Source organism: Macrosteles quadrilineatus, unplaced genomic scaffold (assembly GCF_028750875.1).
Source record: "Macrosteles quadrilineatus isolate MER2022 unplaced genomic scaffold, UCM_ALF_1.0 Scaffold_8__2_contigs__length_117827958, whole genome shotgun sequence".
Lineage (NCBI taxonomy): Eukaryota > Metazoa > Arthropoda > Insecta > Hemiptera > Cicadellidae > Macrosteles > Macrosteles quadrilineatus.
The window spans coordinates 48,607,999-48,620,500 of record NW_026542601.1 but is presented as its reverse complement, the minus strand read 5'-3'; the positions used below and the strand labels follow the sequence as shown (position 1 = coordinate 48,620,500).

The following is a 12,502-nucleotide window of genomic DNA, read 5'->3' as shown; positions in this document are numbered from 1 at the left end:
GATTTGAAATCTAGCAAAACTAACTTACATCAATTCTAAAAATGTTTACTAATAATATATTTGTCAGAAATTTCAAGGGGGCTTTTTACTTAAAAAATTAAGAATTTTGGCTACTCCAAGAATTTAAATTCAAACAGCTCATAGGAAAATGTTATTACATCTTTTTCCAAGAGGAGTTTGACACAGCACTCTCTCATAATTTAAAATAATGTGTAATAGCTAGTGATGTGTCGGTACCTAAAAGCAATTCTTTGTACTACACTGGTACCAACAACGGATGTTAATGGGTTAGCAATGGTACTTAGGTACCAAAAGTCTAAGGCCTTTTGGAAGCACAATCTGATGATGGCTATGTGGCACCACATCAGGTGAAGTGACGGCACAGCAATCGTGAATCAGGACTCAAAAAAACGTATGTATAATTCAAAGACTTTTTCTTGGTTATTGCAATTTACATAGAACCCCTGTCTTTCCTAGAAGATGGTGGCAGGATACTCTGTATCGTATTACAAGAAGTTAACTGAATTTACAGGTACAAACTACAATACTTGTATTATGCTCAAGATCTTCATTTTACTTGCTTAAGAATTTGCTTTCTAAACTGGAAACACCAAGATTTCTCAACTATATTTTGTAATTACCTACTTCCAATTCCTAAATTTTAAACACAAAAAATAGACCTATAAAACAACAAATATCCCGGTTATTTTTTTATAACTAACGTAATTTAACATCAAGAGGAATGTAACAAAAAAAAGGTTAACATTTGCAACTTAGTTCTTACTGTCATGGCCTTTTAGTTGGGTTGGCAGTTGGCACCAATAACCAAGAATTGATTTCGGCCAGTATCTAGTACTATCTACTTAAAAACTTTAGTACCAACACATCACAGGCAATAACACAATAGTTCTTGTTTGACATTGATGACAAAAATCATGGATAAAAAAAAATTGTAAAAAAATATTAATTTACAAGAAAAATACAAATGATAAGAAGAACACTATAAACGAGGTGTAACATTTACACAAACCATGCAAACACAAAACAACACACAAACACTAGAATACACACAACACTAACAACACACAAACATTAGAATACACACAACACTAAACAAGGTTAGGTGGTACATGATCAAAAAAATCACAAACTGCGCTCATGCAGTTGTTATTTAGGATTAAACAAATAATAAGGTGTTCTCTTCTAAAATTACAAAAATGATTGTATTTCATTTCCAAACTGTTGTGAAAGTTGATAATTCATAACGCTATTTTAAAATCAAGGTATGTAAAAAAAAACTTATATTGTAACATTTTATCAACAAAAGAACTAAATGGAATAGGCTACTTTTTTTGTGGAACTTTGAATATTAAATGTTTCTAAGGATGGAAAACATTATTTTGTATGTAATGTGCCATACCGGGAATGATTTAGTGTCCTAAGTCTAATTTCATAGCATTGACAAAAATTCAAATATTATTATTATTACTACCACCATTTAAGATGGGGATGCCACCTAGGTGCGTATTGTAACCCAAATATGAGTGAAGGATGAGTGTAGAATAGCTATGTGCGTTTCTGCATAATCGTTTTCATATATAGGCTACATAGCAATTTAGTTTTAGCACAGTAACTAATGTATTTCTTCACACATGTTTTCTCAGCCTATTTTAGCCCAGGAGGTGTGGGGATGAAAATTAATCAACGGAAACATTTTTTTAAGATATTGAGAAGTGTGAAAATTGATAACAATACCGAACGGAACGTGTCTGTCTTTGTCGCAAGTTTGTTGTGAAATATCTAGACTCTGCTGATTAGTGGATAAAATCGCTAAATCACGCTTTAACACTACGATAGATCTCAGTTGATTTAAAGTGTACCTAGTATATCCAGCATAGTATCACAAAAGAATTATAAAACCAAAATGTCCAGCATTACAAAGGGCAAAATTAGGAGGTTATGAGTAATAGGTTTGAAAAAGAACAAACTGCAAACAAGTTGCAAAAAGAGACAGCATGGCCAAGGTTATAAGGGGAACTCTGGAAATCCTTTACCTGAGGGACATTCCCATAATTTCAGTATCGATTTTTGGTTCCCAGGATTGAAACTGATCAGAAGCACTTACATGTTCCCAACACCGCAACTCCCCATAATGTGCACAGGGGCTCTCATAGATAGGGCTATGGAATACATAAGCGAGATATACCACAACATAGACATAAACATCTAACACTTGGATTGTGAAAGCGGTTCTTCGATTTTAAACACTGTGGAAATAAGACAAAAAAAGCATAATTTGGAACTCTACATGTTATTCAATTATCTGTAAAGCCTGTGCTTTCAATTTATTGAATCCTGTTTCGCCCAACCTGTATGAAACAACAGATTCTTAGTAATTGACAATTTCCATAGCTATGCTTCTACAAAATACTATGATAAAAAATGTAGATTTAGACACTTATGAACAATAAGCAATCCAGTATTGATATTTATATCTATGTTCTCAATTACCAGCAAAGCGTGTGCTTAGCTTAATTGACGGGTCTACAATTACGAGTGCTGCATTGTACACTTAAACATAACGTTTAAAAAAGTACAGTAATTCATAAAATGACTATATTAGGCCTATCTGATATAGTAATTAAAGTAAACTACAGCATACTTATTAAGTTTAAGTATTTAATGCCTTAATAATTTTTATTCATATTGAGTTCAGTAAAAATAATTAAATAGATAATATAAAAATTCAATTTAATAGTACCTACACCAGAACCACTGAACCGAATTAAATGGGACTGGACCCTGTTCAGATTAGCCGGAAATGCAGTGAAATATGCATAACAAATTAAAAAAATGAACTTTTATGACTGTATGCGGTCTTAATTTTTCCTGCGAACAAGAAAACGTCAAAAATATCTCCCACGATTGCCAGAAATATCCGCGTTTACCAACCTTAATTGCGGCAATGTTCAGATCAACTCCTGCGATCCCTGTTCGTTTTACTAAACGTCAACCTTAACAAATGCCACAAATGAATAAATGCTCGGAAATATGCTATTGGTAATCACTCCAAATTCCCAGGTTTCAAACAAAGTTCACGTACACACACAAATTTTTTCCAGTCATCAAAATTCAAGTTATGGTTACCGTATGGTTTCCTGAACAGCTGGACACTCCTTTAGAACACATAGATCTATTTTTTCATTTAAATACTGTTACCTTTTTTCCTCAATAAATGATTCAGATCAGCAGGACTGGTGTAGGCCTACTAAAAGTTTTTCTTAAAACGATAATTGAATGACATCTAGCAAACTATAAGTAGGTTAAAATCGTAATCTGAAACTAGTTAAAGTGATTAGAATTTGAAGGCGAAATTCATAGAGCTTATTAAACATTAATTGAACTGATAAACAAATACAGCTTTTGCTATACTATTTAATCCTTACTCTTTACTTTGATGAAATATTGAGAAAATAGCAGAAGAAGATTACAAGTAGGGTAGTTTAACAGTTTGGGTTAACAATTTGTAATAAAAAGTTTAAATAATTCACATTGTAACGTACTGCTAATCTAATGACTTGCACATTAGATTTCGTTTTCAAACAAAACAGTACATGGATATAAAAAAAGTTTCAAAAATTAAAAAGGCAATATACTCAGAAACATTTTAGTTGTGTAAAAAAAAAACAAGAGATTAAAATTATTGTTGCAATTTAAAGATTTCTTGAATAAGAAGGTAAACTTTTGTAAATGCAAACATCTTTAATGGCTTATTTTGTCCACTCTAAAATGTGAAGAAGATATGAAGAAATTATGCAATACCATAAAGTAGAATATTGATACAGGACAATAAAGTGGATATTGCTGAAATAAGCACTCCTTTTATAAAACATTTCTTTCACTATGTAAAACTGGAATGTAAAAACAGGATTACAGAAGGAATTAAAAAAAAAGATAATTTAAACAGTAAGATATTCTGAAAAGTTAGTTCCCAGTCTATATTGGCAAGACTCTAGAACACTGGGGTTCTGTACGTATGCTTAACAGGGATTTTTCTAATAATTCCTAGCTGTATTATTGATCATACTTACTTTTCGTTTGTGATGGTCATATCCTCGGTAAATATATCTCCTTTGGTCCAGTCAGTACTTTGATTATCACAATTGTGGACGTGCTGAAAACAAAAAAAAAAGATTTAGATTGCTTTTCATTTCATACACTACAGTTTTGCTAAATATACATATAATATACTATTATACTTTCAGTAATGTGGGATAGCATGAACTAAGTCAGTCAACTCTCGATTTCGTTTATTATTTTGCTAAAAACCAGTAAAACCAACAACCGAACCCACAGTAGTTAACATCTTTTAACACTTTAAAAATTAAGTTTCAAACGTTATTGCATTTTTTGTGATTTCCCCGATAAAAACCCATAGTTAGCCTACCTCCCTCCAGTTACTCAGTATAGTAAGACGTTCAATTTTAATGTGTAGCTAATGGGTAAGAGTATGTGTCAGTTTGCTGATATGATTTATTTATTATGAATACATTCACTACCAGGTCTCACAAAGCCCCCATACAGAGGAGTGTGTCAGCTAACAGGCAACATGTTGAAGAAATATTATGCCAAAATTGGTCTGAGAAGTTACAAAGATGTTTAGTTGTACTTACGTCAATGTTGTTCATGACAAGATTGATGTCCATGATGTCCCAGGCTCTGTTGATGTCGGTAAACTGTGTCGGATCCACGGGTTGTACCACATCTGCTGAAACATCAAACAAACCCTCACATACTTGTCTGGAGAAATTTGGATTGTTAACATTATTAATGTTGACAAATTACATTTAATAGCTACACAGTTGTGAAGCAGACACAAAGTCTTGTCGATAATGTTTCAGAGAGCTCATAGTGACACCCAAGTAATTTTTTTATCTAATCTATCTATATATTAATAGGCAAGCATGTTTCTCTAAAACCTTTTTTCTCGGCTCGTGTGCATCACAGGGAAAACCTACGCATACCATTAGAAAGATATTTTCCTGTAGAAGTGCAGAATCCCTTTGAAAATTAAAATTGGCTCAAATATAAACACTTATATTATGGGCTTTATGGGTTGCCATGCTGGTGACGAAATAACAACGAAATATAAACAGAAAATCAAAACAAATGGAAGAAATTCCAATCACGTTTTATTTACAGCGTGGGGTAAAAATAGAGAAGCCTGCACCTTTGAATTCCATACCCATGTTAAAGTTGTCACCAGTTTTTTAATTAAATTCGTCGTAGTTGATGTGAGCCACCAACAGACTGTGCTTACCTAAATGACTAAATTTCTGTTGAATACATGATGTTTTTTACTAAGTCAAACTTTTTGAATGAGCTATAGCAACTGTTATGACCCATCAACTTTGTCAGCAACAAAAAATAAGGTAGGAAATAGAATTTAAGACATGCTTTCGGTGAATAGCTCACACAACTACATGGTTTTTAACTTAAAAAATGGCGACAGCTGGCCCATATAGATGGGATGTCTACTTCAGTATCCAATAGTCAATATGTGTACATTACATGTTTTTGGTCGAGTTTTCGACCACTGGACGACCACTAGTAATAATTAATCTTTGGAATTTTGTAACTGGTTTTATGATCTTAACAAACGGCTTTAAAACTATCCAATGCTTAACAGTTGAAGTGTTGGTTAACCCTTAGAGTGCCAGGCGAGAAATAAAAGTAACGCTCAAAAAATGCCGATGATTTTTCCCGAAGGTCGCGCTAAAAATGCCGAGCGCGATCTGGCGATTTTTCGGTTAAAATTTTGTAAAAATCTAATTTTCGATATTTCGACCAACAAAAATCGATGTATCGCATCTAGTAACTTTCGACTCAATGTTAATATATGGGTTAAAAGAATCCGAGTATCCATTCGGTTGTTATGACAACTGCTCGATCATTACGAAACGTCCGGTCAGCCGTCGGCACTTTTGGCTCGTTTTAAAAACGTCCGGTTCCCCGGACGTTGGCACTCAAAGGGTTAATGCAATTATTACAGAAAGTCAATAACCATCATGCTTGGCAAAACATCAAACATTACAGATACAATAAAGTACTTTGCCTTTGAAAACTCATAAATTAAATACCATCAGATCCTAAAAACACTACTGAAACTGAAACCAATCATTCAATTCGTTTTGTTTTAAAGTTCTGGTTTAAAAATGTTTTTCAATATACAAGGATTAATTACAGATGCCATTACTTATATCTAAAAATACACTTAAACAGTATTTAAAACATTCAATATTTGTGATGGTATTACTAAAAATGTAGTTAAATGATTGGAGCTCACCAGCTTCTATTGATGTTCGCCTGTTTTTGCTGGTCAGTCGGGACGCAATTCTCTGCGGAACATTTGGAACAGCCTAAAATCAGAGAAAGTGGATTAGACTCTCAGTCTTTGAAAACCTTAACATTGTAGAGAAGGAGACAGCATGAAAGTTTCTGAAAAAAAACAGTAGGTAATCAATCAATTTGAAAACAGAGTATATTTCTTCTTTTTTAAGTGGTGTTTAGGTAATTTTTTATGGAACACTGAGGTAATTTTCCAAAACTGGTAGAAAACAGAGGTTTCATAATGATCCAGCATCTGGAATCTAGCCATCTTGAGGAGAAACAATCAAACAAAATGACAAAACAGAAAGAAACGTTCTGATTAGTAAAGTTTTTGGCAGACAAACAAGTGAAAAAAATCCACCAAGGCACTTTACTTGAGTAGCACTTTACTTTTGTTAAAAAAAAAGATTATTTATAGATACAACTTAAGAATTTGAAATTTACCGTAAAAATATCTGCTCAACAAGTTATGTTTTCAATCCAAGTTTATTTACAAGACTTCAATAGATATAATGGGAAATTATAACAGTCCAAACAAAAAACAGCTGATATAGAGCAGCTACTTTAGAACACAGGACACGTTACCCAATGTCATGACCGAACTTTTGCCGCTCACACGCACGCAAATCTGATTAGTGATTTAACTGGGACCACGCTGCTTTTTAAATGTTTCCTTTAAGGTGTTTGTATTCAGGGTTTCAACTAACGAATCTTTTCACTGCCCAGGTTGAAGAAGATTAAACATGCTTAACACCCTGTAAACTTAAAAAAAATTATGCCGTCAAGAACTTCGAAACCATGGTACTCTAAACAGATAACTTGGCCATACATAAGGTAACATAACCTACTATTGTAATAGTCATAGTGATCCAGAGACTACTGCCACAATGTTAAAAATCAATCAACAACACAGATTATTTAACAGACTATAACAACCTCACAGCCTGAGGAGGGAAGCTAGAAGTGTTTCCCAGTACAGTTAGTTCTAGGTTCCTTCCCATCTCAATAAGAAACTACTATTCCAGAGATTGAAAATATCTCCAATAATACTTGAATAATTCTCAGTCAGTGTTAAGTGTTTAAAACATTTTACTAGACAACATTAGATGGATAGATTATTAAAAATTACCAATTACTTAAAACCGAAGCTTTGCAAAGTTTGACTTGACACTACTTACGCCATCATCGTCAGCCTCAAATTCTGTGAAATTGTGGGAAGGGTTGTTGACCTTCTGCAGCAATTCAATGGCTAATCTCTTGCTCATGTCCGATATGAAGAAAGGGTGCTTAAACACACAACATACAATGACGTTTAACATAAGTTTTAATCAAAAACTAAATTAACAAAACCACCTGAGACATAGTGGAAGTAGGTATACTATGTGACAATTGAAAGTAAAATTGTTTTATCATAGCCACCTCTAATACACAAGGCCGTGATGTTCGAACTGGCAACGTCGCAATCACCTGCTGCCTGGGTCGAGCACACACGCTAGGCTATGGGAGCATTACTGTTTTTGCTGCTCTGTATCAATGAATGAAAGTATGTAAATAAAATACATTAGTGGGTTTCAGGATATGGTAAAATAGACAATTAGAGTAAAGGTAGCTTATTTATTTAGTAAAAAATACAACATAGCACAATATGTCTAAAACTAAAAATACATACATGAAACTTAAATACGTATTTATCGTATTGTAAGTACGATGAATGTGGACATGTCTGGACTTTGCATATTTTCTTTGTCAATTTCATAATTTTAAATAAAACTTCCATTGCAATTTGCAAATGAGACTAACATTTAGAGACTAACATCTAATAATTTGTTCAAATAAAATGGTTTTCAGTTTGAAATACAGTAGAAGGAATATTAAGTTTTAGCCAATACCTGGGATTGTGGAACAATAAGTCTAGCTAGCTACAACAAAATTTGAAGTTTTATTTTCTTGTTTGAAGGCATACTGACTGAATTTATTTTATTTTATTTGAATAATTATCAAGCAAAACAATCAATTTACTATTAAACATTGTATTGTACTATTCGTTAGCAAGTATTGTTCATATGTTTACCAATATCACAATGGAGCTGTCCGTTGGAATATAAAATCAAAATAAATCAAATAAAACATTTGGCATTTTGTAAACGATTTCAGAAGCTAGGACATATGACTTTCCACAATATTCATTGAACTTTTTAACCAAATCAACATTTAGACGAGTCGGACTCTGATGCTTTCATTGTATGGTATGTAGATGGTGTAGTACATATTTTTAACTAGTACTTAAAAGAAACACGGTTTTATTTCTTTGAAGTACTAGTTATTAAGGCTATTTTGTTCAGCAGCGTTTATCACTAAAATACGAAGGTAAATTAGGAAATAGTATTCTCACCTAACACTCGCTTCTATATTTACACCAATCATTGTCTTTATTCTTATATTTTTGTACAAAAAATTAGGTAATCTTCTTGAAAATGTTTCACGCAAACACGATAATTGTTTGAAGGTGTCCAACCTAACCGAGGAATAACATGAAGCCATTGCTGCTTACGCGGCGGATCACTTGGAATCTTAGAACACTGTATGTATCCTTCAGTTTTAATTGAGCTTTCGTAATTACTCTTGCACCCAGGCACAACACATCTATCTGGTATGTTGTAGTAACAAGTTCAATGTCATTACTAATTATTTAAGGTAGTAGAAGCCCGAATAAGCAAGTCGGTACTCGACTCCTCCATTCATTGTAGTTGTAAGGCGATTGCGCACCAAGACTCAGATGCAACGTTGCCAGTTCTCGCTTGCCGCGGCCTTGTGTACTAGAGAAGGCTATGGTTTTGTACATGTTTTATATTCATTAATCTGTTCTATATGTTAAATGGTTCTAGAGGTTCTCCACATTAACCTCAAATTTATGACAATGTTCTAAAGATATTTAAAAATTTGGAGATATGAAATTCCTTACTATCCTGTGCACCACGTTCACTTACCAGATAATATTTCAAAGACTATCCCATCATGAAAATAATCGAATTTTAAGTTTTGGGTAAATTATAAATTCCTACCTGTAATAGTTTTTCCGATGTAGGTCTTTTCTTTGGGTTTTTCGTGAGTGCGGTTTTCACAAAATTATGGAATGTAGGACTCCTGAAATACAATAAAAACCAGTTTAGACTTTTTTTTATTTTTTATTTACCATGAACTTTGAAAGTGCCATATGGAAATCAAAGATTAGGGGGGCAAGCTTATCTTTTGAATTACCATTCGTCCCTACTTAAGCTTACAACACCTCAATCGTACAAAACGCTTAGGTAGGATGAACGAAAAAGGTATGTTACACAAAAAACCTTTCATTCTATAACTTATTTTTATCCACACTATTAAAATTTACATACAGTTTTCTTAGTTTAAAGAGAAGAATAGAGTAGCAAATAATCTCTAGTTTAGTTATATGTTCTTTCTAAAGTTGATTTATATTGATTTTTCTAATCCACAAAAATTCATTTTTGATAGTTAAATAACATATTAATGAAATACAGTAACCGCAAACTAACCATTTATCTCTGTCTTTGAGCGTAGGTGGTTTAAAACCACTTTTAGACATGAGGAACAGTACCCTCATTGGGTGCAGGTCAAACATGGGAGGTTGCAGTTCTGCCAGCTCAATAGCAGTGATGCCAACTGCCCAGATGTCACACAGATGATTGTAGCCTCCTTTTCTCTCCACTGCTGCTACCTGTACACAAAAAACATTCAAAATTCCACATAATGTTTTAGGGAAGCTATTTTAATGAGCGCTTTTAGTTTATCAATGCTATTGATTGACACTTATTTTTCTTTTGCTAGGGAACAGTCAAAAACGTTCACGTTACTATCTAACGTCCACCTTCTGTTAGATAGCATTTGTAATTGATTGTGTCATCTCGGATGAGAATCGAATTTGCTTGAAGTCATACAAGTGATGTTCAAGTTTGAAGACAAGCAATAAAACCACTCGACTACCCAAACTTTTTTTGATTAGTGAGAGTCCCTGAGTCAGAGATTTATTTATTACAGATATTTACATCATAACAGCATCATATCTGTTTGACATTAAAATAATGTTTAATAAAAAACACAAACCCTTAATGAATTACTTTTATATAGATTACTCTTTGTTTTTAAAATATCTACACTAAAACTACAAACCTCCGGGGCCATCCAATACGGAGTTCCAATAAAAGATTTCCTCTTGTTAATGGTCGCGGTGATTTGGGCAGAAACACCAAAGTCGGCTAATTTCACATCGCCGTTCTCCGTTAACAGGATGTTGGCTCCCTATAAACATGTGACATTTTGTTACACAAATTAAATCAATGATTTTAGTAAAACCGAATAATGGGATTTACGGACTCAAGAGGATTTAAGAGAGGAGAAGTTGAGTTATGTGGCCACTATTCTCCAGATTAAATATGCTAGTTGAGAATTTACACTTCCAAAGCATAAAAAATACAGCTTAAACCTTTAACGTTTGCGTCTCTTTTTAGTTTTTCATACTATGATGGATGGTAGTGTCATAAAAATGTCACTTACCTTAATATCCCTGTGCATCTTCCCCATGGTGTGTAGGTACGCAAGACCATGGAGAGTTTCCTTACACATGTACGCAATCTGCAGTTCTGTCAATGGTCCAGTGACTTTTAACAAAAGCAACAATCAGTGCACATATAAACTAGGTACTCTGCCACTGAAAAGGTTTAAGGGTGTCCACAGAAAATTTGTCATTAATTTCCATAACTTTCCATGACTATCTATTACCATTGATTTCCATGACTCACAAACCTTACTTTAAAATTATAATATAATATACAAAAACGAATAATACTGCCTGGACAAGTTATTTCACAGAAATTACTGAACTATGTTTTAACACATTAACAGATAACAATGGAGTAATAAATTTTGCAAAAATATGGTATTCAAAATAAGGAAGGAAAAAATCAAACCCAGCCTTCTCCGTCCCCATAGCTGAGCAAGTTAAGTTCTCACTCCACTTTCTTCTTTCCTTCCTATATACTTTTAATATCAAAACGTTACTTTTTCAAGTTAGAAACATGTAAATGCATTATAATCTTTTCAAAGATACTCGTTAATACCACTATAAGATTATAATTTATTATCTTATTAAAAAAAGCTTTATGATGGTATCTCCCGATCTTTGGTTCTTACAGTAATAAAATAACAACCAACGCATAACTATGAAAAATACATGCAGAGTAACACCTTTAGTTATAGATAGTCACCTGCAATGTGGACATTCTCTTTAAATTTTGTATCAAACATCATCATAGAAGCTAATACAAAAGTTTATTTTATTGAAATTAAATCATTCTTTATAGAGCAATTTAAGTCTGTTGTATTTTTTTACAAAAATAAATTATTATTATTTGTTTTTTATTGAGTTATTTATTGAGTTAGCAGTGTTTACAAAATTTATTTTAACTTAGAAGAGACCTAATTTAAGACAACTCAAAACATTATAGCAATATTAGTATTGCAATTTGAGTTGTAATAATGAAGTTGTAACATTTTCATATAAACTACTGTTGCAACAATATTCTACAAAATTAAATTAAACTAGTGAACCTGTAGCTCGAATTCGAGCAATTATTGCGAAGTATTACAGGCGTTATTTTAAAACAAATAATAGTCATAATTTCCGATGACTTATATAATATGTGGGGTTAAATCTTAAAACAAAAAAGCCTTATTGTTCACAAAGTTTCATTTAGTGTATTAATAATATAGAAGATTATAAGATAAAGTAGGTACGGATTGTATTGAACGAATACAAACTTTAACTCATTAACTACTACAACTGTAATAAACTGAATTGTCGATTGTCGTACATATGTAAAAAATCCAAAAAATGTTACAAAAATGAAAAATGCTGCATAGAAAAGTCCTCTCGAATCCATCCATCATTGGAGATTCCCATGACTTTTTACCTATTTCCATGACTTTCAATGACCAGAATTGTTTTCCATGACTATCCCTGACTTTCCAGAACGTGGGCACCCTAGGTTTTATAAACCCACCACCTATTGTTTGTATTCGATTAAATACTATTCCAACT

At 32.8% G+C, this 12,502-nt stretch overlaps 1 protein-coding gene across 10 annotated transcripts in view; it reads right to left on the bottom strand.

Moving 5' to 3' along the window:
* The window catches only part of LOC128999423 (mitogen-activated protein kinase kinase kinase kinase 5-like), a 56,341-nt gene that overhangs the window by 27,465 nt on the left and 16,374 nt on the right, over nucleotides 1-12,502 (bottom strand). For 5 of the 10 annotated variants that reach the window (XM_054425934.1, XM_054425938.1, XM_054425936.1 and 2 more), the window contains exons 4-12: nucleotides 10,960-11,063; nucleotides 10,576-10,704; nucleotides 9,942-10,123; nucleotides 9,453-9,534; nucleotides 7,569-7,676; nucleotides 6,347-6,419; nucleotides 4,674-4,768; nucleotides 4,092-4,174; nucleotides 2,055-2,180 (exon numbers count right to left, since the gene is read on the bottom strand). In XM_054425934.1, coding sequence (XP_054281909.1) covers nucleotides 2,055-2,180; nucleotides 4,092-4,174; nucleotides 4,674-4,768; nucleotides 6,347-6,419; nucleotides 7,569-7,676; nucleotides 9,453-9,534; nucleotides 9,942-10,123; nucleotides 10,576-10,704; nucleotides 10,960-11,063 — 982 coding nt within the window. The remainder of the gene's footprint in view (nucleotides 1-2,054; nucleotides 2,181-4,091; nucleotides 4,175-4,673; nucleotides 4,769-6,346; nucleotides 6,420-7,568; nucleotides 7,677-9,452; nucleotides 9,535-9,941; nucleotides 10,124-10,575; nucleotides 10,705-10,959; nucleotides 11,064-12,502) is intronic. The other 5 variants (XM_054425941.1, XM_054425943.1, XM_054425942.1 and 2 more) reach the window with 2 other exon arrangements.